A 25867-nucleotide genomic window follows, 5' to 3' on the forward strand; every position below is an offset into this window, starting at 1 on the left:
GGTAATGACGCTGACACTGGGGGCACAGGGTAATGACGCTGACACTGGGGGCACAGGGTAATGACGCTGACACTGGGGGCACAGGGTAATGACGCTGACACTGGGGGCACAGGGTAATGACGCTGACACTGGGGGCACAGGGTAATGACGCTGACACTGGGGGCACAGGGTAATGACGCTGACACTGGGGGCACAGGGTAATGACGCTGACACTGGGGGCACAGGGTAATGACGCTGACACTGGGGGCACAGGGTAATGACGCTGACACTGGGGGCACAGGGTAATGACGCTGACACTGGGGGCACAGGGTAATGACGCTGACACTGGGGGCACAGGGTAATGACGCTGACACTGGGGGCACAGGGTAATGACGCTGACACTGGGGGCACAGGGTAATGACGCTGACACTGGGGGCACAGGGTAATGACGCTGACACTGGGGGCACAGGATAATGACACTGGGGGCACAGGATAATGACACTGGGGGTACAGGATAATGACGCTGACACTGGGGGTACAGGATAATGACACTGGGGGGCACAGGATAATGACACTGGGGGGCACAGGATAATGACGCTGACACTGGGGGTACAGGATAATGACGCTGACACTGGGGTACAGGATAATGACGCTGACACTGGGGGCACAGGGTAATGACACTGGGGGCACAGGATAATGACACTGGAGGCACAGGATAATGACACTGGAGGTACAGGATAATGACACTGGGGGCACAGGATAATGACACTGGGGGGCACAGGATAATGACACTGGGGGGCACAGGATAATGACACTGGGGGGCACAGGATAATGACACTGGGGGTACAGGGTAATGACGCCGACACTGGGGGTAGAGGATACTGACACTCGGGGTACAGTACGTTGTGTGATCAGTGGTATTTATTATTGTCACTCAGCTTTCCTAGGTGCTGAAGAGCTTGTATGTGAAATGATTGTTCTTACAGGGCTGTAGACAGAGGGGGAGCTATAGCAGCTGCAGGGCATCTATTATATAACATTTGTGGTGTAGTACGTCCAAACAGCCACCAGATGGCAGCAGATTATCATTTTCCCATCTTGTGACCCATGTCTGGTGTATAATACCGGTATCGCCAATGCTGGCGGTGGGCGTGGTCTTGTTTTAAGGGGCGGATCTGTGATGATGATACAAGTTATTATACGGTGCGATTTATATATCTATCTATATATATTTTATTTTTTAGTAAAAGCTTCACACGTTTTACAACAAAATGCAGACATGTTCCACGCCGGGCAGTAGTGGCTTGTTCTTTGGGACGTCCATGGCACCGGGTGCCCATAGAGTGCTACATGTACTCATATTGTGCGCTGCAGCAGCTGGTCCGGCAGATCTGATTGATCGGGATCCATGGATTTGTCTGAATGGCCCAATCACAGTATACAGGGAGGCGTCCTTCCCTGACGGGGCCGGTAAGAGGTCTCTTCCACTGGGAAATGGCGTCCATCAGCGCCCAGTGGCTGATAGCAGAGAGCACTTGACTGAAGGTCATGTCATATTGAGAAGTCACCGAAACTACCGAAATACAGGGGGTAGCAACATGATAATACTGAATGTCGAGCCGCCATCTTGGCGTTGCAGTACCCCTCCCCCTATGGACCGTCATCCAAGAATGAGGGCGACGCAGCGGTGCCTTGTGCGCCACGCAATCAGTTCCCGTTTCGTCAGCTGAATATCTCCTTCATCAGCGGCGTCATGGCGTCCTCCATCACGTTCTGAATGTGAACCATCTGTTTGGCGTTCTCCTCATTCAAGGTGCGCAGTTCGGCCAACATGGAGAGCAGCTTGGCGAACAAGAATCTGTAGGGAGGGGCCAGCGAGAAATGTTAGTCAAGCCCCGCCCACCTTATAATAGCCCAGCTTTTCCTGAATCGGATGCAAGTATGAAACGGCTGGAGGCAGAAGCCTGTGACTGGTAACATTACGGGGGCGCGCTGCCTGTGACTGGTAACATTACGGGGGCGCGCTGCCTGTGACTGGTAACATTACGGGGGCGCACTGCCTGTGACTGGTAACATTACGGGGGGGGTGCTGCCTGTGACTGGTAACATTACGGGGGGGGTGCTGCCTGTGACTGGTAACATTACGGGGGCGCGCTGCCTGTGACTGGTAACATTACGGGGGCGCGCTGCCTGTGACTGGTAACATTACGTGGGCGCGCTGCCTGTGACTGGTAACATTACGTGGGCGCACTGCCTGTGACTGGTAACATTACCGGGTGTGCTGCCTGTGACTGGTAACAGTACGTGGGCGCGCTGCATGTGACTGGTAACATTACGGGGGCTCTGCCTGTGACTGGTAACATTACGGGGGCTCTGCCTGTGACTGGTAACATTACGGGGGCTCTGCCTGTGACTGGTAACATTACGGGGGCGCGCTGCCTGTGACTGGTAACATTACGGGGGCGCGCTGCCTGTGACTGGTAACATTACGGGGGCGCGCTGCCTGTGACTGATAACATTACGGGGGCGCGCTGCCTGTGACTGGTAACATTACGGGGGCGCGCTGCCTGTGACTGGTAACATTACGGGGGCGCGCTGCCTGTGACTGGTAACATTACGGGGGCGCGCTGCCTGTGACTGGTAACATTACGGGGGCGCGCTGCCTGTGACTGGAAACATTACGGGGGCGCGCTGCCTGTGACTGGTAACATTACCGGGAGTGCTGCCTGTGACTGGTAACATTACGGGGGCGCGCTGCCTGTGACTGGTAACATTACGGGGGGCGCTGCCTGTGACTGGTAACATTACAGGGGCGCAGCCTGTGACTGGTAACATTACGGGGGGGCGCTGCCTGTGACTGGTAACATTACGTGGGCGCTCTGCCTATGACTGGTAACATTACGGGGCCGCGCTGCCTGTGACTGGTAACATTACGGGGGCACAGCTGGCTCAGACCTGCAGCCACTGGGCAGAGTGGGCACTAGGACGCAGGTTTACCCCCTCCTCTACTTCGTATGCAGTGTCTGTATAATTAGGCTCCTCCCACATGCGGGTGTTACCGGCTGCCTGGAAGTGGGTGGTGGTAATCGATGTAACATTTCAGGGTCATGGCCATCATCTCCTGGATCTTATCGATGTGGGTGTGCTCGATGACGCCCGGCCGGTCTGTGGAGAGATGGTGGTTATAACAGGGTGTGACCCCTGGGCCCCTCGCCATCCTCAGAATGTCAGGGCCCTGCTGGTCGTACCTGGGGAGAAGAGCGCCAGCGCCTCCATCAGGACGTATTCAGACTCGTGCAGCTTCAGGTTGCGGAGGCCGATGTGGAATTTCAGTAGCGGCTCCAAGTACATGCGCTGGAATCCGGCTGAGTGCGAGAAACGGGACAGATGGAGAAGTCGCCTCTACCCCAAAGTACTGACTACCCACAGTCTGTAAGTCTCCTACTCTTAAAGGGGTTGTGCGTGGGCAGCACGGGCCCCACCATGTGGGGGTAAGTTGTCTTAAAGGACCTCTCCATTTATAATTTCAATAGGTTTTGTATTACTCACTATTTTCAAGATCTCAGCTTGCTGTCAGTGAATGTGATCATATGTACATTTGATGCCCCTAATGGGGTGGCATATGACGGGTGCCCCTTCAGTTGGCTTATACTTACTCAACAGGCCGTGCTCTATACTCAGCTTATGGCGGCCGCACTCCCAGATCTTCGTCTCCAGGTTAAAGACCGTATTAAACTGCAAATGTGAGACCTCCATGGTAGAGCCCTTCAGCAGCGAGATCTGATCGTCTATGGACAGAGCGCTGGTAGGAGAGAAGTAGCGTAAGGACCAGCAGAATCGTGAGCGCAGCTCTGGAGTATAATACAGGGTAAGTAATGTATGTACACAGTGACTGCACCAGCAGAATAGTGAGTGCAGCTCTAGAGTGTAATACAGGATAAGTAATGTATGTACACAGTGACTCCACCAGCAGAATAGTGAGTACAGCTCTGGAGTATAATACAGGATGTAACTCAGGATCAGTACAGGATAAGTAATGCATGTACACAGTGACTGCACCAGCAGAATAGTGAGTGCAGCTCTGGAGTATAATACAGGGTGTAACTCAGGATCAGTACAGGATAAGTAATGCATGTACACAGTGACTGCACCAGCAGAATAGTGAGTGCAGCTCTGGAGTATAATACAGGATGTAACTCAGGATCAGTACAGGATAAGTAATGTATGTACACAGTGACTGCACCAGCAGAATAGTGAGTGCAGCTCTGGAGTATAATACAGGATGTGACTCAGGATCAGTACAGGATAAGTAATGTATGTACACAGTGACTGCACCAGCAGAATAGTGAGTGCAGCTCTGGAGTATAATACAGGATGTAACTCAGGATCAGTACAGGATAAGTAATGTATGTACACAGTGACTGCACCAGCAGAATAGTGAGTGCAGCTCTGGAGTATAATACAGGATGTAACTCAGGATCAGTACAGGATAAGTAATGTATGTACACAGTGACTGCACCAGCAGAATAGTGAGTGCAGCTCTGGAGTATAATACAGGATGTAACTTGGGATCAGTACAGGATAAGTAATGTATGTACACAGTGACTGCACCAGCAGAATAGTGAGTGCAGCTCTGGAGTATAATACAGGATGTAACTCAGGATTAGTACAGGATAAGTAATGAATGTACACAGTGACTGCACCAGCAGAATAGTGAGTGCAGCTCTGGGGTATAATACAGGATGTAACTCCGGATCAGTACAGGATAAGTAATGTATGTACACAGTGACTGCACCAGCAGAATAGTGAGTGCAGCTCTGGAGTATAATACAGGATGTAACTCAGGATCAGTACAGGATAAGTAATGTATGTACACAGTGACTGCACCAGCAGAATAGTGAGTGCAGCTCTGGAGTATAATACAGGATGTAACTTGGGATCAGTACAGGATAAGTAATGTATGTACACAGTGACTGCACCAGCAGAATAGTGAGTGCAGCTCTGGAGTATAATACAGGATGTAACTCAGGATTAGTACAGGATAAGTAATGAATGTACACAGTGACTGCACCAGCAGAATAGTGAGTGCAGCTCTGGGGTATAATACAGGATGTAACTCCGGATCAGTACAGGATAAGTAATGTATGTACACAGTGACTGCACCAGCAGAATAGTGAGTGCAGCTCTGGAGTATAATACAGGATGTAACTTGGGATCAGTACAGGATAAGTAATGTAGGTACACAGTTACTGCACCAGCAGAATAGTGAGTGCAGCTCTGGAGTATAATACAGGATGTAACTCAGGATCAGTACAGGATAAGTAATGTATGTACACAGTGACTGCACCAGCAGAATAGTGAGTGCAGCTCTGGAGTATAATACAGGATGTAACTCAGGATCAGTACAGGATAAGTAATGTATGTACACAGTGACTGCACCAGCAGAATAGGGAGTACAGCTCTGGAGTATAATACAGGATGTAACTCAGGATCAGTACAGGATAAGTAATGTATGTGCACAGTGACTGCACCAGCAGAATAGTGAGTGCAGCTCTGGAGTATAATACAGGATGTAACTCAGGATCAGTACAGGATAAGTAATGAATGTACACAGTGACTGCACCAGCAGAATAGTGAGTGCAGCTCTGGAGTACAATACAGGATAAGTAATGTACACAGTGACAGCAGGATAGTTCTATGATCTTCCTGTGCAGTTGCCGTGTGTCCCATGCTGTCGTCTTCTACATGGCCATGCACGGCACTGAACACGTCTGCAGACCCCCTGGACTCACCGGAAAACTGGTATCTCCTTGGCGAACTTGATGACTTGCTGAATCATGTAAGTGCTCATATCTGCAAAATGTGGTAACTCCATTAAAGTGTCTCCTGCAGTGACCAGGTCCGAATGGTGGGGCGATGTGAGGCACTGGTCCAGACCAGCGGGGGGGCAGGACGATGGGCCGTGCTGCCTCATGTTCTCCCAGTTCACCCTTAAAATGGGCTGTGGCTGGAGAGGGAAAATGTATAACATTCATTTGTAGCCACTGGATGGCGCTCTTTCCCTGAAGATTAATGTACATTCTATTTATTTGAAAAGGAAAGAAAATGGCTGCTCCCTCTGCCCCTGGCTCTAAGCCTGAAATGTGCCCGTGTGCAGGAACAGAGGGCATAGCTGTGGCATCGTCTCGGGGAAGTGACACAGTGACATGGCAGGTGGAGCGCCCGTGTGCTATGGGAGGAGGGTCGCGTTATCTCACAACCTCCAGTTAATGAGTCACTTAGTGGAGTCCGCGGTCCGGTGCCATCTGGCCGCGCCCGCCTGGATTGGCACCGAATAGTACTTCATGTTCTTGCCAGATTACACGTGAAGGTTTGTACCCGATATCACACAGTCAAAGGTCAGAGGTGCCATCATCAAGGTAATGGTGACCTCCTGCCGCCCTGCACACCCGCGGGTCACCGCCATCCGACTGCAAGAGCGGTACACACAGCTGCCGGCTGTATCACACAGGAGAGGATTAGATACACAGCTGCCGGCTGTATCACACAGGAGAGGATTAGATACACAGCTGCCGGCTGTATCACACAGGATAGGATTAGATACACAGCTGCCGGCTGTATCACACAGGAGAGGATTAGATACACAGCTGTCGGCTGTATCACACAGGAGAGGATTAGATACACAGCTGCCGGCTGTATCACACAGGAGAGGATTAGATACACAGCTGCCGGCTGTATCACACAGGATAGGATTAGATACACAGCTGCCGGCTGTATCACACAGGATAGGATTAGATACACAGCTGCCGGCTGTATCACACAGGAGAGGATTAGATACACAGCTGCCGGCTGTATCACACAGGAGAGGATTAGATACACAGCTGCCGGCTGTATCACACAGGAGAGGATTAGATACACAGCTGCCGGCTGTATCACACAGGAGAGGATTAGATACACAGCTGCCGGCTGTATCACACAGGAGAGGATTAGATACACAGCTGCCGGCTGTATCACACAGGATAGGATTAGATACACAGCTGCCGGCTGTATCACACAGGAGAGGATTAGATACACAGCTGCCGGCTGTATCACACAGGATAGGATTAGATACACAGCTGCCGGCTGTATCACACAGGAGAGGATTAGATACACAGCTGCCGGCTGTATCACACAGGAGAGGATTAGATACACAGCTGCCGGCTGTATCACACAGGAGAGGATTAGATACACAGCTGCCGGCTGTATCACACAGGATAGGATTAGATACACAGCTGCCGGCTGTATCACACAGGAGAGGATTAGATACACAGCTGCCGGCTGTATCACACAGGAGAGGATTAGATACACAGCTGCCGGCTGTATCACACAGGATAGAATTAGATACACAGAGCTGCCGGCTGTATCACACAGGAGAGGATTAGATACACAGAGCTGCCGGCTGTATCACACAGGAGAGGATTAGATACACAGAGCTGCCGGCTGTATCACACAGGATAGGATTAGATACACAGAGCTGCCGGCTGTATCACACAGGACAGGATTAGATACACGGCTGCCGGCTGTATCACACAGGAGAGGATTAGATACACAGAGCTGCCGGCTGTATCACACAGGAGAGGATTAGATACACAGAGCTGCCGGCTGTATCACACAGGAGAGGATTAGATACACAGAGCTGCCGGCTGTATCACACAGGAGAGGATTAGATACACAGCTGCCGGCTGTATCACACAGGAGAGGATTAGATACACAGCTGCCGGCTGTATCACACAGGACAGGATTAGATACATAGAGCTGCCGGCTGTATCACACAGGACAGGATTAGATACACAGCTGCCGGCTGTATCACACAGGAGAGGATTAGATACACAGGTGCCGGCTGTATCACACAGGAGAGGATTAGATACACAGCTCAGCAGACAGTATCGCACAGGATAGGATTAGATACACAGCTCAGCAGACAGTATCACACAGGATAGGATTAGATACACAGCTCAGCAGGCAGTATCACACAGGATAGGATTAGATACACAGCTCAGCAGGGAGTATCACACAGGATAGGATTAGATACACGGCTCAGCAGACTATCACACAGGACAGGATTAGATACACAGCTCAGCAGTCAGTATCACACAGGATAGGATTAGATACACAGCTCAGCAGGCAGTATCACACAGGATAGGATTAGATACACAGCTCAGCAGACAGTATCACACAGGATAGGATTAGATACACAGCTCAGCAGACAGTATCGCACAGGATAGGATTAGATACACAGCTCAGCAGACTGTATCACACAGGACAGGATTAGATACACAGCTCAGACAGTATCACACAGGATAGGATTAGATACACAGCTCAGCAGACTGTATCACACAGGATAGGATTAGATACACAGCTCAGCAGACTGTATCACACAGGATAGGATTAGATACACAGCTCAGCAGTCAGTATCACACAGGACAGGATTAGATACACAGCTCAGACAGTATCACACAGGATAGGATTAGATACACAGCTCAGCAGACTGTATCACACAGGATAGGATTAGATACACAGCTCAGCAGACTGTATCACACAGGACAGGATTAGATACACAGCTCAGCAGACAGTATCGCACAGGATAGGATTAGATACACAGCTCAGTAGACAGCCCCTCTCACCCTGTAATCCACAAAATGTTCAAAATTATCGAAGTGTTTCCTATGAGCCTCGATGAGGACGGAGATCTGCTGCTTCTGCTCCTCGGTCAGAGATCCCACTTCTGGCGCCTTCTGCATCCTCTGCAGACGTTCCTGCTTCTTCCTCATTCTCAGATCACGTCGCGCCATCAAGGCCTCATCCGACAAAATCACTAGAAATCACAAACCTATATTTATACTACAGTAACATCTACGTATCTATTACTTCTGACAACCTGCCTATTTATCCTAAGAGGTTGTCACAGCCCCGCCCCCTGCTTTATTGTGGCTGTGACAACCCTCTCATTCATTCTGCTAGTTATAGCCACCGTAAGAGTATTTTAGAAGTGTTTGGAAATGTATTGAAAAATAAAAAAAATATGGTCTAAACATAAGCCCTCAGCCCCTTTCTCCTGGACATAAGCCCTCAGCCCCTTTTTCCTGGACGTACGTCTTCAGCCCCTTTTCCTGGACATAAGCCCTCAGCTCATTTCTCCTGGACATAAGCCCTCAGCCCCTTTTTCCTGGACGTACGTCTTCAGTCCCTTTTCCTGGACGTAAGCCTTTAGCCCCTTTCTCCTGGACATAAGCCTTCAGCCCCTTTCTCCCGGATGTAAGCCTTCAGCCCCTTTCTCCTGGACATAACCCTTCAGCCCCTTTCTCCCGGACGTAAGCCTTCAGCCCCTTTCTCCCGGACGTAAGCCTTCAGCCCCTTTCTCCTGGACATAACCCTTCATCCCCTTTCTCCCGGACATAAGCCTTCTGCCCCTTTCTCCTGGACGTAAGCCTTCAGCCCCTTTCTCCCGGACGTAAGCCTTCAGCCCTTTTCTCCCGGACGTAAGCCTTCAGCCCCTTTCTCCAGGACATAACCCTTCAGCCCCTTTCTCCCGGACGTAAGCCTTCTGCCCCTTTCTCCCGGACATAAGCCTTCAGCCCCTTTCTCCCGGACGTAAGCCTTCAGCCCCTTTCTCCCGGACGTAAGCCTTCAGCCCCTTTCTCCCGGACGTAAGCCTTCTGCCCCTTTCTCCCGGACGTAAGCCTTCAGCCCCTTTCTCCCGGACGTAAGCCTTCAGACCCTTTCTCCCGGACGTAAGCCTTCAGACCCTTTCTCCCGGACGTAAGCCTTCAGCCCCTTTCTCCCGGACGTAAGCCTTCAGCCCCTTTCTCCCGGACGTAAGCCTTCAGCCCCTTTCTCCCGGACGTAAGCCTTCAGCCCCTTTCTCCCGGACGTAAGCCTTCAGCCCCTTTCTCCCGGACGTAAGCCTTCAGCCCCTTTCTCCCGGACGTAAGCCTTCAGCCCCTTTCTCCCGGACGTAAGCCTTCAGCCCCTTTCTCCCGGACATAAGCCTTCAGCCCCTTTCTCCCGGACATAAGCCTTCAGCCCCTTTCTCCTGGACATAAGCCTTCAGCCTCTTTCTCCTGGACATAAGCCTTCAGCCCCTTTCTCCTGGACATAAGCCTTCAGCCCCTTTCTCCTGGACATAAGCCTTCAGCCCCTTTCTCCTGGACATAAGCCTTCAGCCCCTTTCTCCTGGACATAAGTCTTCAGCCCCTTTCTCCTGGACGTAAGCCGTCAGCCCCTTTCTCCTGCCTGTAGAGCTCAGAGACAGGATTGTGTGGAGGCTCAGAACTGGAGAAGAGGACAAAACATACCTACTGCACTGAAAGTTACCAAGAGCACAGAGGCCTCCATAATTCTTACATGAAAGGAGAACAATCAGGACTCTACCTAGAGCTTCCACCACACAAAGTAAGTAATCAGGGGAGAAGGTCCTATGTAGGAGAGGAAACCAAGAACCTAATGGTTACTCTGTCAGAGCTCTTAAGATCCTGTGTGCAGATGGGAGAAGATTCCAGAAGGTCAACCATCACTGCAGCCTCCACCAATCTGGGCTTTATGGCGGAGTAGCCAGAAAAAAACCTCTCCTCAGTAAAAGACACATGAAAGTCTCCTAAAGTTTGTAGTAAAGCACCTAAACGAGATTCTCTGCTCTGATGGAACTTTTTGGCCTCAATTCTAAGCATCATGTTCATTACCTTTCCAATACCATTCCTACAGTGGAAAGTACAGAGATATTCTTAATGAAGACCTGATCCAGAGCTCTTGACCTTCCAACAAGACAATGACCTGAAGCACACGGCCAGGACAACACAGGATCGGCTTAGGGACAACTCTGTGAATGTCCTTGAGGGTCCCAGCCAGAGCCCTGAACCCAATATAACATCTCTGCAGAGACCTGAAAATGGCTGTCTACCGATGGCCCCCATCCAACCTGACAGAGTATGTCCCGCGTAAAGGGGCCGAAGACTTCTGTCTCGAATGAAGGGGCCGAAGACTTATGTCCCGAGTAAAGGGGCCGAAGACTTATGTCCCCATTAAAGGGGCCGAAGACTTATGTCCCCAGTAAAGGGGCCGAAGACTTATGTCCCCAGTAAAGGGGCCGAAGACTTATGACCCGAGTAAAGGGGCCGAAGACTTATGACCCGAGTAAAGGGGCCGAAGACTTATGACCCGAGTAAAGGGGCCGAAGACTTATGACCCGAGTAAAGGGGCCGAAGACTTATGACCCGAGTAAAGGGGCCGAAGACTTATGACCCGAGTAAAGGGGCCGAAGACTTATGACCCAAGTAAAGGGGCCGAAGACTTATGACCCGAGTAAAGGGGCCGAAGACTTAAGTTTTCGGCCTCTTTACTGGGGACATAAGTCTTCGGCCCCTTTACTCGGGACATATGTCCCCAGTAAAGGGGCCGAAGACTTATTTCCCCAGTAAAGGGGCCGAAGACTTATGTCCCCAGTAAAGGGGCCAAAGACTTATGTCCCCAGTAAAGGGGCCAAAGACTTATGTCCCCAGTAAAGGGGCCAAAGACTTATGTCCCCAGTAAAGGGGCCAAAGACTTATGTCCCCAGTAAAGGGGCCAAAGACTTATGTCCCCAGTAAAGGGGCCAAAGACTTATGTCCCCAGTAAAGGGGCCAAAGACTTATGTCCCCAGTAAAGGGGCCAAAGACTTATGTCCCCAGTAAAGGGGCCAAAGACTTATGTCCCCAGTAAAGGGGCCAAAGACTTATGTCCCCAGTAAAGGGGCCAAAGACTTATGTCCCCAGTAAAGGGGCCAAAGACTTATGTCCCCAGTAAAGGGGCCAAAGACTTATGTCCCCAGTAAAGGGGCCAAAGACTTATGTCCCCAGTAAAGGGGCCAAAGACTTATGTCCCCAGTAAAGGGGCCAAAGACTTATGTCCCCAGTAAAGGGGCCAAAGACTTATGTCCCCAGTAAAGGGGCCAAAGACTTATGTCCCCAGTAAAGGGGCCAAAGACTTATGTCCCCAGTAAAGGGGCCAAAGACTTATGTCCCCAGTAAAGGGGCCAAAGACTTATGTCCCCAGTAAAGGGGCCAAAGACTTATGTCCCCAGTAAAGGGGCCAAAGACTTGTGTCCCCAGTAAAGGGGCCGAAGACTTGTGTCCCCAGTATAGGGGCCGAAGGCTTGTGTCCCGAGTAAAGGGGCCGAAGACTTATGACCCGAGTAAAGGGGCCGAAGACTTATTTCCCCAGTAAAGGGGCCGAAGACTTATGTCCCAGTAAAGGGCCCGAAGACTTGTGTCCCCAGTAAAGGGGCCGAAGACTTGTGTCCCCAGTAAAGGGGCCGAAGACTTGTGTCCCGAGTAAAGGGGCCGAAGACTTGTGTCCCGAGTAAAGGGGCCGAAGACTTATGTCCCGAGTAAAGGGGCCGAAGACTTATGACCCGAGTAAAGGGGCCGAAGACTTATGACCCGAGTAAAGGGGCCGAAGACTTATGACCCGAGTAAAGGGGCCGAAGACTTATGTCCCGAGTAAAGGGGCCGAAGACTTATGACCCGAGTAAAGGGGCCGAAGACTTATGACCCGAGTAAAGGGGCCGAAGACTTGTGTCCCCAGTAAAGGGGCCGAAGACTTGTGTCCCGAGTAAAGGGGCCGAAGACTTATGACCCGAGTAAAGGGGCCGAAGACTTATGACCCGAGTAAAGGGGCCGAAGACTTATGACCCGAGTAAAGGGGCCGAAGCCTTGTGTCCCCAGTAAAGGGGCCGAAGACTTATGACCCGAGTAAAGGGGCCGAAGACTTATGACCCGAGTAAAGGGGCCGAAGCCTTGTGTCCCCAGTAAAGGGGCCGAAGACTTATGACCCGAGTAAAGGGGCCGAAGACTTATGACCCGAGTAAAGGGGCCGAAGACTTATGACCCGAGTAAAGGGGCCGAAGACTTGTGTCCCCAGTAAAGGGGCCGAAGACTTATGTCAATGTGATATTTCAGTTTTCCCTTTTCAGAAAATTACTAAAGATTTCTCACCTTCTGTTCTCAATTTCTCATCATGGGGGATTGAGGCAGAATGATGGGGACTGATGGCACAAGAAGCGAGAGAACAGAATGTGAGGATAGTCTGAGGGTGTGAAGACTTTCTAAATGTACTGTGTGTATATATATGTATACTGTATAGGTATGTTTATTTTAGTTAATTATTTATCTAGTATTATCAGTTTTATTTTCAGCATTTTTTTTTAGAAAAGTATCGGCATTTAGTTTTTTATAATAATAACAATAAAAAACATTATGATTATAGAGAATTATTATATTACTGTTAGGCTGATTATTATGTTGCTGTCACATCCTTATTTTTTATAGTTATATGTTTCATATTTTTTTGCCATTATTCTTTGCATTGTTTTGGTATATTTCTGCTTGTTATATTCCTGGTGGAGCGGTGAGATTCTGAGATCGGTTCACACGGTGCCCGGCGGATATTGCTGCGGTGGCTGCGGGTTGGTGGGGCCGGTGATAAGGGGGCTTAGCCTGATAGCAGGGTCTTGTTTCCTGCAGGTGCTGCGGTGCGGCGGCAGTGATTGGCGTATTAGTGCAGGGACCCCCTGACAGGAGCCCCCGGTGACGCGGATGTATATTCATTCTTATTCTGTCATTTCTTTTCCGATCACTTTTATTATTATTATTTTTACTAATATTCATCATTATTATTTCTTCATATTTAGTATTTTCTTAATATTTCGGATTATTATTTTTAGGTGATCATTATTATTTTGATTATTAACCTCTTCCATCGCTGTTATTTAACCCCTTCTGTTCTTCTTCTCCCTGTTCCCGTCAGTTCCGCACACAGATGATTGTCTGAGCCTGCGCTATAAATACTCTTACCATTATATAACGCGCCTCGGGCCGGGACGTGTCCTGGGATAAACCCTTGGTTTAATATTTCACACGTTTCCGCGCTGAGCCACCAGCAGAATCACGTACTAATGCTCAGATCTCGCGCTCCCCCTCTCCCTGAGGACCCCCCCATCTCTCCAGGGGCGGCAGCGTGACGCCTGCTGCTCTTGTGGATGATGTTTATTGAGATAACATGAAAGGAATAAATGGGGGCTGCTTATAGATCTGCCCCTGGAGCCAGGCCTGTGCCACCCCCGTGCGCCCCGTCCATCAGAGCCTCCTATGGGGGTAATGATCCCGCATGAGGAACTAGGACCAAAGACAGCTGGGGTCTCTACAGAGGGGCACAACTCAGATGGCGGTGGGCAGAATGAACCTGCTCAAACAGTGGCGGGTATAGACGAGAGGGGCCCCGCAGCAAAGATCCACGTTTGCTGGCTTTTGTATGTGCAGGACTGCAGGGCCCGGTGCTTGCGTCCCCCTCCTCCCCCCATACTTGCTATCAGTCCCTCTGCTCAGGTCCTTACCAACCATTAATAAAGGGCCAACCAGTGTTGTTTCGTAGGGCCCCAAAGCAGCTGCAGGGGCCCCCCACCTCTCTGCAGGAACCCCAGCATTGCCAACAAGCAGAAACAACCCAAGAATCATGCTGCCCCCTGCTGGAGCCACCATGTGCCAGGTCCTCTTGGTGGTGGGGAAGGCTTCTGGGAACTGGCTTGGGGAGGGTGATTTGGAACGAATTTCGTCTTTTCCGTAGTATAGAGCGAGGTCAGGGGATATCTGGAGAACTTACTGTCTTTCCTCATCCCAACCTCCAGACATTTCTGCAGGCGGCAGGCCTGGCACCTTCTCCGCTTGGCTTTGTTGACCGGGCAAGAGCGGGTGAAGGGACAGGTGAAGGTCAGACCTTTAGTCATAGAACGTCTGAGGAAAACACGGAAGAGGATAATGTTCTGGGGAAAACCAGTTACATCAAGATGTAAAACAGTGCGCTATACCGCAATATACCTAATACAATCAAATGCCCTATAAACCGTAATATAATATACATAATACAAATATAGTATACCATACTGTAAGATAATATACATAATACAATATAATGCCCCATACCTTAAGGTAGTAAACCGTAATATGATAAATAAAATATAGTGTATAGTACTGTAACATAATATAACATACTGTATGGTAATCTACCGTAATATCATATAACATACCGTTATATAATATACATAATCCAATGATGCACAATACCTAATGGCTACTGGAATGTAAATAATACCGTAATGTATAATAATACCATACTGTAATATACTATGCGGTCATATAATCCTGTGCTGTAATAAGATATAATGTACTGTGGTGTAATATAAATATACACAGGAATACAGCACAGGTATAATGTAATACACTATACCGTAATATAATAAATGATAACCCCACTGGGAGCTGTAATCTGGATTAGCTACAGTCTGGTTATGTAATGGGTCCACCACAGAGCGGCCATATTGGTTGTCACCCAGCTTTCCCTGTGACGGACGACTGAATAGACTTTTCTTCAGGTTTTAGGGTTGGTTTCCTGAGGCTTTTACCTGAAGAACCCCTTGCAGCCCTCGCAGGTCAGGACGTGGAAGTGGTAGCCATTGGCCTTATCGCCGCACACCGCGCACAGCTTCTCTTCGGCGTCGGGGTCATTGTCCTCGCCCTCGGGTGTCTTCAGGCTCAGTGCAGACGCCCCCAGAGACCCGCAGCTGCTGTTACTGTCCTCCTCATACACTGAGAACATGGCTGAGCCCCAGTCTGACTGGGTCATGGGGGGGTCCAGCTCCGGGTTATTCATCTGGAGGGTCCAAGAAGAACAAGGGTCACTTTAAGTAAAATGTAAACCCACAAATCCCCCATAACAGAGAGGTTGTCACAGCCCCGCCCCCTGTTACTGACATCATATAATTACATTGTGTTCAGACACATTATACAGGGACCTTTAACCCCAACCGTTTCCGAAGCATTGAGCACATCAGAAAACTCTACTATTACTATACGAGGTCTGAATTACTGTGCAAACACTGCATTACTGTACAAGGTCTAGAATACAGTGCAGGCTCTGGATTACAGGACAGGCTCTGGATTACTGGGAAGGCTCTTGATTATAGCGCAGGCTCTTGATTACAGCGCATGCTCTGGATTACTGTACAAGGTCTAGATTACAGTGCAGGCTGTGGATTACAGGGCAGGCTCTGGATTACAGCACAGGCTCTGGATTACCAGGCAGGCTCTGGATTACATCGTAGGCTCTGGATTACAGTGCAGGCTCTGGATTACATTGTAGACTCTGGATTACATCGTAGGCTCTGGATTACATCGTAGGCCCTGGATTACAGTGCAGGCTCTGGATTACTGTGCAAACTCTGGATTACTGTACAAGGTCTAGATTACAGCGCAGGCTGTGGATTACAGGGCAGGCTCTGGATTACAGCACAGGCTCTGGATTACCAGGCAGGCTCTGGATTACATCGTAGGCTCTGGATTACAGTGCAGGCTCTGGATTACAGTGTAGGCTCTGGATTACATCGTAGGCTCTGGATTACATCGTAGGCTCTGGATTACATCGTAGGCTCTGGATTACTGTGCAAACTCTGGATTACTGTACAAGGTCTAGATTACAGCGCAGGCTGTGGGTTACAGGGCAGGCTCTGGATTACAGCACAGGCTCTGGATTTCTGGGCAGGCTCTGAATTACATAGTAGGCTCTGGATTACAATGCAGGCTACGGATTACAGGGCAGACTCTGGATTACAGCACAGGCTCTGGATTACTGAGCAGGCTCCGGATTACATTGTAGGCTCTGGATTACATCGTAGGCTCTGGATTACAATGCAGGCTCCGGATTACAGTGCAGGCTCTGGATTATGGGCCTTTCTCAGCATTTTGCAGCGTTGTGGAAGTCATGAATGATAGATGTGCTGAGTTATCACCTCCATGCACGATGAGTGCGTGAGGCGGCTGTCCAGAACACTACTTCACCATCATGTAATATTAATACCGCCATCCAGACCCGCGGCTGCAGGAATTTTCTGGGGCACTGGGTATTTAAATCCCTCACTCCTGGATAGATAAACTGCGGCTCCAGAAATTAGTTTCACCCCTTTATGATGGCACCGTCTAGATTCCGCAAGTCATCTGCCTAATGTGAGCCCTCCAACTGTGATGCTATAAGGGGCCCCTATAATACAATGTGGGCCCCCTCAGCACACTGAGGGCATAGCAGGGCTCCTCTATCACCCGGCGTAGGATATACGATGAGAAGGTTGGCCGCCCTGGGTCCCAGTCATTGACCCTGTACATCCTGCATGAGAGGGGCTACCACCAGCGAGCAGCAGCCTGCACCCCGCAAACAAGCGCCAAGTATCTGGCAGACCAAGGAATGTGCTGTAAACCTGACAGCGCGCCATGTGACGGCGCAGTAGAGTGTGGCAAGGTGGTCGTCCCCGTGAGCTCTCAGTCCGCCCCGGCGTCCATACTGTTACATGTATGACACATACAGGAGGTCTACATGAGATGGAAGCTGAAATTCCGCAGTCATGTTTATTTTTCAAGTGCGATTGTCGGTCACAGTCATACCGCCACGCTGTCCCCTGTCTGTGACCTGCTGTTTATGAGCCCGCAGAGAATACCACAGAACCGGATCCCCCACATCTACAGCCTGGCGCCCTCATACCTTTACACTCAGAGGAAATGGAGGAGAACACAGAACGGCCCCAACACCTTAATGCTACATGGGTGTCAGGAAGATGGAGCCGATGCATAGATACGTACTGTGACACAGGCAGGTATTTTCCTCCCAACATGTGCGGCTGGGCTGGTTTTCAGCCAGGTGAGGTCAAATACCGGACCAGAGTTTAAATGCCGGTCTGAGTTTTGGCAGCACCTGGCTGTCCTTTAATAAGCAGCTGGGCTCAGAGGCTGAGTCTCTGTTTTGGGGATCTGAGGCTTTGTGCCGTGCTGGAGGGCTGAGAGCGGCACGCTGAGGAAACAGGCCCCCTAAAGCCTGCTGTGGACCGCTGGAGATAGAACTGCCAGCAAGGGGATTTTTTGTTAAGTGGACTTTCCATTGTGTGAACTAAGATCAAGACTGCAAAGTGTCGTTTGCCTTTATATTTTGCCTTTTTGCCTTATGTGTGAATAAACACTGAAGTTTTGCTTTACAAAGTTTTTTGCCTCTATACTGCGTCCGCTTACCCTGTCTACCAGAGCGAACCCCCACAATTGGTGGAGGAGGCGGGCGTTGCAGTGAGGTTGGCGTAAAAGGACGAAATATTTTAGTTTTTTTCCGGGCATGGTTGAATGTCCTTAATCAAACTAGGGAGGTTACAACCCGTGTGCCCCCTACAAAATGGAAGCAGTCATGAAAGCCCTTGTGGAGGCTAACCTGCAGAGGCGGGAGGCCAATAAGCAACAGCAGGAAACAAACCAGCTGCTGTTACAACATGTGATGACTTTACAAGCAGCAGGAGCATTCCAGAGCATCCACGATGCCCGGAAAGTGGTCCGTGCGGCAATCCTCAAGATGACCCCCTCGGATGACGTCAAAACCTATCTGGTGGTGTTCGAAAAGGTGGCCGTGAGGGAGAAGCTACCCCGAGCTCAATGGGCTGAGGTCGTCGCTCCATTCCTGGCGTCTGGACCCCAGCAGGTGTATTTTGACTTACCGGACGATCAAGCGGCCGATTACCCGACAGTAAAGGGTGAGATTCTGGCAAGACTGGGTAAGAATGTGTTGGTCCGGGCCAAGAGGGGGCATCAGTGTGAGTTTAACCCGGCTGAACCCGCGAGACCTCAGTATTATGATCTATTACACCTGTTGCAAAAATGGCTGCAGCCTGACGTGCCTAGTTCTACTGCTAAGCTGGACCGTCTGTTAGCTGATGTATTCTAGAGGGCTTTGCCGTTTTCCCTCCAGCACTGGATCGGCCAGGTGTCTCCTGGTAATGCCCTTAAGATGGTGGACCTGGTGGAGCACTATGAGGCTACCAGGAATCTACAGGGGGGTTCTTTTGGGAGGGGGGCAGTCAAACCCCGGACATCTCCACCCCAGGCCCAGGGTCTGGGTTGTACCCCCTACGGACCCGGCTCCGATAGTCTGCTGGCGGAGCCAGAAGCCTGGCAACGTAAGGGCTGATTGTCCCTGTCGGGGTGAGCCGATGGACACTAACTATGGCTACCGACACTTATTATATGCCAGGAAGCTATGTGCCTCCAGTACCCCAGAGACTATAGACAACAACCACTTGTGCCAGGTGGAAGTAGGAAACACTCTGGCGGTGGCGTTGCTGGACTCTGGTATCCCTGGTAAGGGCTACACTAGTACGGCCCGCTGAGTATACTGGCTGGAAAGTCGGGGTAATGTGTATTCATAAAGACTTAAAAGACTACCCCACCTCTATGGTGTCTCTATCCACGGTTGCCGGCAGGTGGACCCACGAGGTGGCCGTCGCCACCAATCTACACTACGAACTTATGATGGGGAGAGACTTCCCGGGCTTCCTGGCACTGTGGCCTGCTATGAGAGTGACTGATACCCATGAGACAGGGGTAACCCTAGAAGAGTGGCCCGGCTCAAGGGGGAGACCAGAACCCTGGGAACCTGAGACCAAAGGGCGAGCGGTAGGGGTGACCGCCACTTCGGTGGAAGAGGAGGAGACAACCCGCTAAGTGTGATTGTGGGAGACGTGGAGGACTTGCTGCCGGGTCCTGAATTGGCAGACCTAAATATCTCAGGAGATAATTTTGGTACCTCCCAACGTCGGGACCCAACCTTATCCCGCGCCTGGGAAAATGTGTTAATAGTAGATGGTGAACCACAACAACCTGGGGCAGAGTCAGTGTTTCCCCGTTTTGTTGTTTTATCAGGATGTGCTGTATCGGGTAAACCAACTACAGGGTGAGCCTATTAAACAGTTGGTGGTCCCCAAGGCTTATCGCAAGCTTGTGTAAGATCTAGCCCACGAACACGTTCTCGGGGGTCACCTGGGGCTGCAGAAAACTCAGGATGGTATTCTACAGCAGTTTTACTGGCCCAGCATATTCAAAGAAGTGGAAGAGTTTTGTAAGTCTTGCCCGACCTGCCAGATAACTAGCCCCCAGCCACATTTCCGTAGTCCCCTAGTACCTCTCCCGATTATCGAGGTACCGTTTGACCGAATAGCTATGGACCTCATAGGCCCAGTACCGAAGTCCGCCAGAGGGCATCAACACATCTTAGTCATTCTAGACTACACCACTCGGTACCCGGAGGCGGTGCCACTGCGACATACCTCAGCCAAACTCATAGCTAAGGAGTTAATGAAGATGTTTTCCCGAGTAGGACTACCTAAAGAGGTTCTGACCGACCAAGGGACCCCTTTTATGTCCAAGGTGATGAGGGAACTCTGTAAGTTGCTGCACATAAAACAACTACAGGTGTCCGTTTACCATCCGCAAAAGGACGGTCTGGTAGAACGGTTTAACCAAACATTAAAAAATATGTTGAAAAGGGTAGTGTCTAAAGATGGGAAGGACTGGGACCTCCTTCTGCCCTATCTCATGTTCGCAGTGCGAGAGGTACCCCAGTCCTCTACTGAGTTCTCGCCCTTCGAACTGCTATATTGCAGACATCCTCGCGGTCTCTTGGACGTAGCCAAAGAGACATGGGAACAACAACCCACTCCACATAAAAGTGTCATTGAGTACGTCACCCAGATGCAAGATCGGACATATGCTCTTGCTAGGGAGCATATGGAGGCATCTCAGCGAGCCCAGAGTCGGGTCTATAATCCGCAGGCTTGGGTCCGGATCTTTAACCCGGGTGATCGGGTTTTGGTTCTGGTGCCGCCCGTGGACAGTAAATTCCTGGCTAGGTGGCAGGCGCCCTACGAGGTACTCCAGAAAATTGGAGATGTAAACTACAAGGTACACCAGCCAGGGCGGCAAAAGCCGGAGCAGGTTTACCATGTGAATTTACTCAAACTGTGGAAAGATAGGGAAACCTGTACAGAAGACAGCCCGCAGCCAGATTTTCTAGGAGAAGAGGTACTGTCCCATCTGTCTGATGCAAGAGAGGCGGCTGCCACAGTAAAGATTGCTGACAGCCTCTACTCTAAACAGACTCAGGAGGCCAGGGAGTTTGTTAGTCGGAACACGGATGCATTCTCGGACCTCCCTGGACGCACTTCCATAATCCAGCATGACATTGTCACTGAGCCTCAGGAAAAAGTCCGGTTAAATCCATACCGGGTACCCGAGGCTCGGCGACAAGCCATCTCGGAGGAGGTGCAGCTAATGCTCCAGCTAGACGTCATTGAGGAGTCAAAAAGTGAGTGGGCCAGTCCTATAGTATTGATACCCAAGCCGGATGGGACTTTCGTAAACATAACGATATTTTCTAAGTTCGACGCGTATCCCATGCCCCGGGTGGATGAGCTAGTCGATAAGTTAGGACAAGCACAGTATTTTTCTGTTTTGGACCTCACCAAAGGGTACCGGCAGGTGCCCTTAATGGAGGCTGCCAAAGAGAAAACTGCCTTCCTCACACCGGAGGGGCTATACCATTATAAGATGGTACCCTTTGGTCTGCATGGCGCCACTGCCACTTTTCAGCGACTTTTGGACATTGTGCTTCGTCCACATGGTCAGTACTTTTGGCTTACCTGGACGATATTGTCATCCACAGTACCGATTGGGAAAGTCACCTGCCCAAAGTACAGGCTGTAGTGGATTCCCTTCGGAAAGCGGGACTAACCGCTAACCCCAAAAATTGTGCGATAGGGTTAGAGGAGACTAAGTACCTGATGTATGTCAATGGGCGAGGAGTCATCAAACCCCAAGTGAACAAAATAGAGGCGATAAGAAATTGGTCTGACCTGTCACCTCTAGGCAAGTAAAGTCGTTCCTGGGAATGGTGGGCTATTACATGAGGTTCGTCCCCCACTTTGCTACTCTAGTCGCAACCTTGACAGGGCTCTTGAAGGGACACAAGTCAGTGATGGTCGCTGGGATCATCGGGCGGAAGAGGCTTTCTCCGCTTTGAAGTCGGCCCTGTGCGGGTCCCTGTTTTTGGTGACGCCCGACTTCAAAAGGGAGTTTATAGTACAGACCGATGTCTCCGAAGTAGGCCTCGGTGCTGTACTGTCTCAGGAAGTCAACGGGGAGGAACATCCCATTGTCTTCCTCAGCCGTAAGCTGACCCCAGCCGAGACCCGGTATAGTATAGTGGAGAAAGAGTGCCTGGCTATCAAGTGGGCACTCGAGTCTCTCCGCTCTTATTTATTGGGGAGAAAGTTCCACCTGGTGACCGACCACTGCCCTCTGGAGTGGATGAGACAGGCCAAGGACAGAAATGCCCGGGTCACCGGATGGTTTCTCTCCTTGCAAAACTTTAAAGTTTTCGGTGGAACATAGGCAGGCCGGTTACAGAGAAACGCGGATGCCCTGTCCTGGGTACACTGTCTGGCGTGTGTTCACCCCCTCAGGGTTGAACAAAGGGGGGGTATGTGACACAGCGAGGGGTTTTGTCTGGGAAGGCAGGTATTTTCCTCCCAATATGTGCGGCTGGGCTGGTTTCCAGCCAGGTGAGGTCAAATACCGGACTGGAGTTTAAGTGCCGTTCCGGGTTTTGGCAGCACCTGGCTGTCCTTAAATAGGCAGCTGGGCTCAGCAGAGATGTCTCTGTTTTGGGATCTGAGGCTTTGTGCCGTGCTGGAGGGCTGAGAGCCGCATGCTGGGGAAACAGGCCCCCTAAAGCCTGCTGTGGACTACAGGAGGCAGAACTGCCAGCAAGGGGATTTTTTCATTGTGTGAACTAACACCAAGACTGCAAAGTGTTGTTTTGTTTTTGCCTTATGTGTGAATAAACACTGAAGTTTTGCTTTACAAACTGGTTTTTGCCTCTGTACTGCGTCCGCTTACACTGTCTACCAGAGCGAACCCCCAGAGTAAACATACTGTACATTCATATATACTGTACAACCATACATACACAATACTTACACATGCATTCATACACACACACATATATATATATGTGGCGAAACCAACCTCGCCACTGGGTTTTGGAGAGGACTGTTTAAAAGCCTCTTGCCTCAGGATTATGGCCCATAGTAACTTTAAAGGAGAAAACAGACCGGCCGCACAGCTTAAATCTGTCTGTAGAATTGTATTTTATGTTATTATGCGTTCGGTTAAATTGTATGTTATGTGAGGCACCCAGATAGCTAATATTATTGTATTCGTGTATTCTGAGTGCCATTCACCTAATGATATGCACTCAGACTTGAGCTATCTGGGGATATGTTAAATGTCTGTGTTTGCTGTGGGGGTGTGCCATTGTGTGTTTGGGTGGTGATTCCTGTCCTGTTGTCTCCACATGTGTATTGGTGAACTCCCCTTTGTCCTGAGAGATAATTGGATTGTGTTCGGTCGTCTCCGGGACAGAGAGGAGGAAACCATGATGCATTGTGGGGATATGTTGTATCTGTCCTGTATCTGCAAAAACTGTAATAAAAACCAGGCTGGGTGTGCCAGCACTTCAGATCACTGCTTGACCCTCAACACGGAGCCTTGTCTCGTTATTGGGGGGATTCCCTGTATGCTGTTGGAGACTGATTGCCAGGAGTGTAAGCTGACGGATACGCTTTTCCTGTTCGTCTGACTGACAGCTACTTGTGAGGTTCCAGTTTGGAGTGCTATTTTGTATCCAGTTCGGGAGGTTGGTGTTCTGCAGTAGCTGTGCCTGTCTCTCGGAAAGGGGCATATCGTCTAAACGGATTTTAACCCCTTGTCTGCTGAAACGGTGCCGTTACATTGGTGGCAGCAGTGGGATCGTTCCTACAGCCAGAAGGACAGCTACAGGAGACACCATTTCTGTGGATTCTACAATTTAAGGGCAACGCATGTCTCAGTACAGTGACCCTAAAAGCACCAGGATGGAACCAGCAGTGGAGTACAGATACTCTGTGGAGGAATTTGACCGTATGATGTGGTTGCGGCTGAACTTCTTCGGACCCAATCCAGGTGAGAAATACGTGAAGTTCGTGAGGAATCTAGTGTCTACGACCCTACTATACCGGGCAGAAGGTGACGGTCAGCTGCCACGTTGGGTGGACCTCCATCGGAAGTTACGGTTGCGGGACAGTGGGAGCCCAGTCTCCATTCCCCAGCGGCAGTGTGAAGTGCAGGGAGGGGAGAGCAGCGGCCTCCCTCCCCAGCGGCAGGCTGAGTTACAGGGGGCAGAGGTAGTTGTTCCTGCCCCCCAGCAGCAGAGTGATATGCCGGGAAGGCAGTGTGAAGTGCAGGGAGAGGAGAGCAGCGGCCTCCCTCCCCAGCGGCAGGCTGAGTTACAGGGGGCAGAGGTAGTTGTTCCTGCCCCCCAGCAGCAGAGTGATGTGCCGGGAAGGCAGTGTGAAATGCAGGGAGAGGAGAGCAACGGCCTCCCTCCCCAGCGGCAGGCTGAGTCACAGGGGGCAGAGGTAGTTGTTCCTGCCCCCCAGCAGCAGCATGATTTTTTGGGAATTGGGAGCCGAGTCTCCATTCCCCAGCGGCAGGCGGAGTTACAGGGGGCAGAGACAGTCAGTCCTGTCCCCCAGCGGCAGAGTGTCCTACAGGGAATAGAGAGCCCAGTCTCCTTTCCCCAGCAGCAGGACACTGTATTGGGAGCGGAGGCGGTCGGTCACTCTCCCCAGCGGCTGGAAGTATGTATGGGAGAGGAGCTCGTTACCCCCTCTCCCCAGCGGCAGCTTAACGCACCAGGGGGAGACAGTAAGCCCCACAACAGTGCAGATGGGACCGTGGTCTCTGCACTTACAGCACAGGGGGTAGAGACAGTCGGTCTCCCCCTCCAACAACCAGGCTCCAACCAGGCTTCTTCCGTGGTAGCGCTGGCACCAGGGCTGAGTACCGCTGATCCCTGCCCACAAAGCAACCTCCACTCCAAACCAGGGAGCAACACAGAGACCGGGAGTACCAGCTTCCAACATAACTTTGGTGGATTCACTGGACAGAGACATGCTACGAAATTCAGCAGGTCCAGTATTTTGTTGTGGGTGGCCTGCCAGACTAACTCAGGTACCGACCGGCGTGAGGTCAGGTATCTGGTTAGTCTTCCCTGGGGGGGGGAGATGTGTGGCGAAACCAACCTCGCCACTGGGTTTTGGAGAGGACTGTTTAAAAGCCTCTTGCCTCAGGATTATGGCCCATAGTAACTGTAAAGGAGAAGACAGACCGGCCGCACAGCTTAAATCTGTCTGTAGAATTGTATGTTATGTGAGGCACCCAGATAGCTAATAGTATTGTATTCGTGTTGTCTGAGTGCCATTCACCTAATGATATGCACTCAGACTTGAGCTATCTGGGGATATGTTAAATGTCTGTGTTTGCTGTGGGGGTGTGCCATTGTGTGTTTGGGTGGTGATTCCTGTCCTGTTGTCTCCACATGTGTATTGGCGACTTCCCTTTGTCCTGAGAGATAATTGGATTGTGTTCGGTCGTCTCCGGGACAGAGAGGAGGAAACCATGATGCATTGTGGGGATATGTTGTATCTGTTCTGTATCTGCAAAAACTGTAATAAAAACCAGGCTGGGTGTGCCAGCACTTCAGATCACTGCTTGACCCTCAACACGGAGCCTTGTCTCGTTATTGGGGGATTCCCTGTATGCTGTTGGAGACTGATTGCCAGGAGTGTAAGCTGACGGATACGCTTTTCCTGTTCGTCTGACTGACAGCTACTTGTGAGGTTCCAGTTTGGAGTGCTATTTTGTATCCAGTTCGGGAGGTTGGTGTTCTGCGGTAGCTGTGCCTGTCTCTCGGAAAGGGGCATATCGCCTAAACGGACTTTAACCCCTTGTCTGCTGAAACGGTGCCGTTACAATATATACTCATATAAGTGACATCACCGCTCTCCACATATGAGTGATATATTACATCAGTGACATCACCGCTCTCCACATATAATGATATATTACATCAATGACATCACCGC

General features: G+C 50.6%; 1 protein-coding gene across 2 annotated transcripts in view; it reads right to left on the minus strand.

The window, feature by feature from the left end:
- Positions 1 to 1194: 1194 nt before the first annotated feature.
- LOC122922319 (nuclear receptor subfamily 1 group I member 3-like) overlaps positions 1195 to 25867 on the minus strand; it is a 33002-nt gene continuing 8329 nt past the window's right edge. For both annotated transcript variants that reach the window (XM_044272890.1, XM_044272891.1), the window contains exons 2-9: positions 15449 to 15696; positions 14650 to 14780; positions 8643 to 8833; positions 5772 to 5986; positions 3636 to 3781; positions 3228 to 3344; positions 3039 to 3144; positions 1195 to 1837 (exon numbers count right to left, since the gene is read on the minus strand). In XM_044272890.1, the coding sequence (XP_044128825.1) occupies positions 1702 to 1837; positions 3039 to 3144; positions 3228 to 3344; positions 3636 to 3781; positions 5772 to 5986; positions 8643 to 8833; positions 14650 to 14780; positions 15449 to 15696 (1290 nt within the window). In that variant the 3' untranslated portion in view covers positions 1195 to 1701. The remainder of the gene's footprint in view (positions 1838 to 3038; positions 3145 to 3227; positions 3345 to 3635; positions 3782 to 5771; positions 5987 to 8642; positions 8834 to 14649; positions 14781 to 15448; positions 15697 to 25867) is intronic.

The sequence above is a fragment of the Bufo gargarizans genome, unplaced genomic scaffold, assembly GCF_014858855.1.
Source record: "Bufo gargarizans isolate SCDJY-AF-19 unplaced genomic scaffold, ASM1485885v1 fragScaff_scaffold_187_pilon, whole genome shotgun sequence".
NCBI classification, from domain to species: Eukaryota; Metazoa; Chordata; class Amphibia; order Anura; family Bufonidae; genus Bufo; species Bufo gargarizans.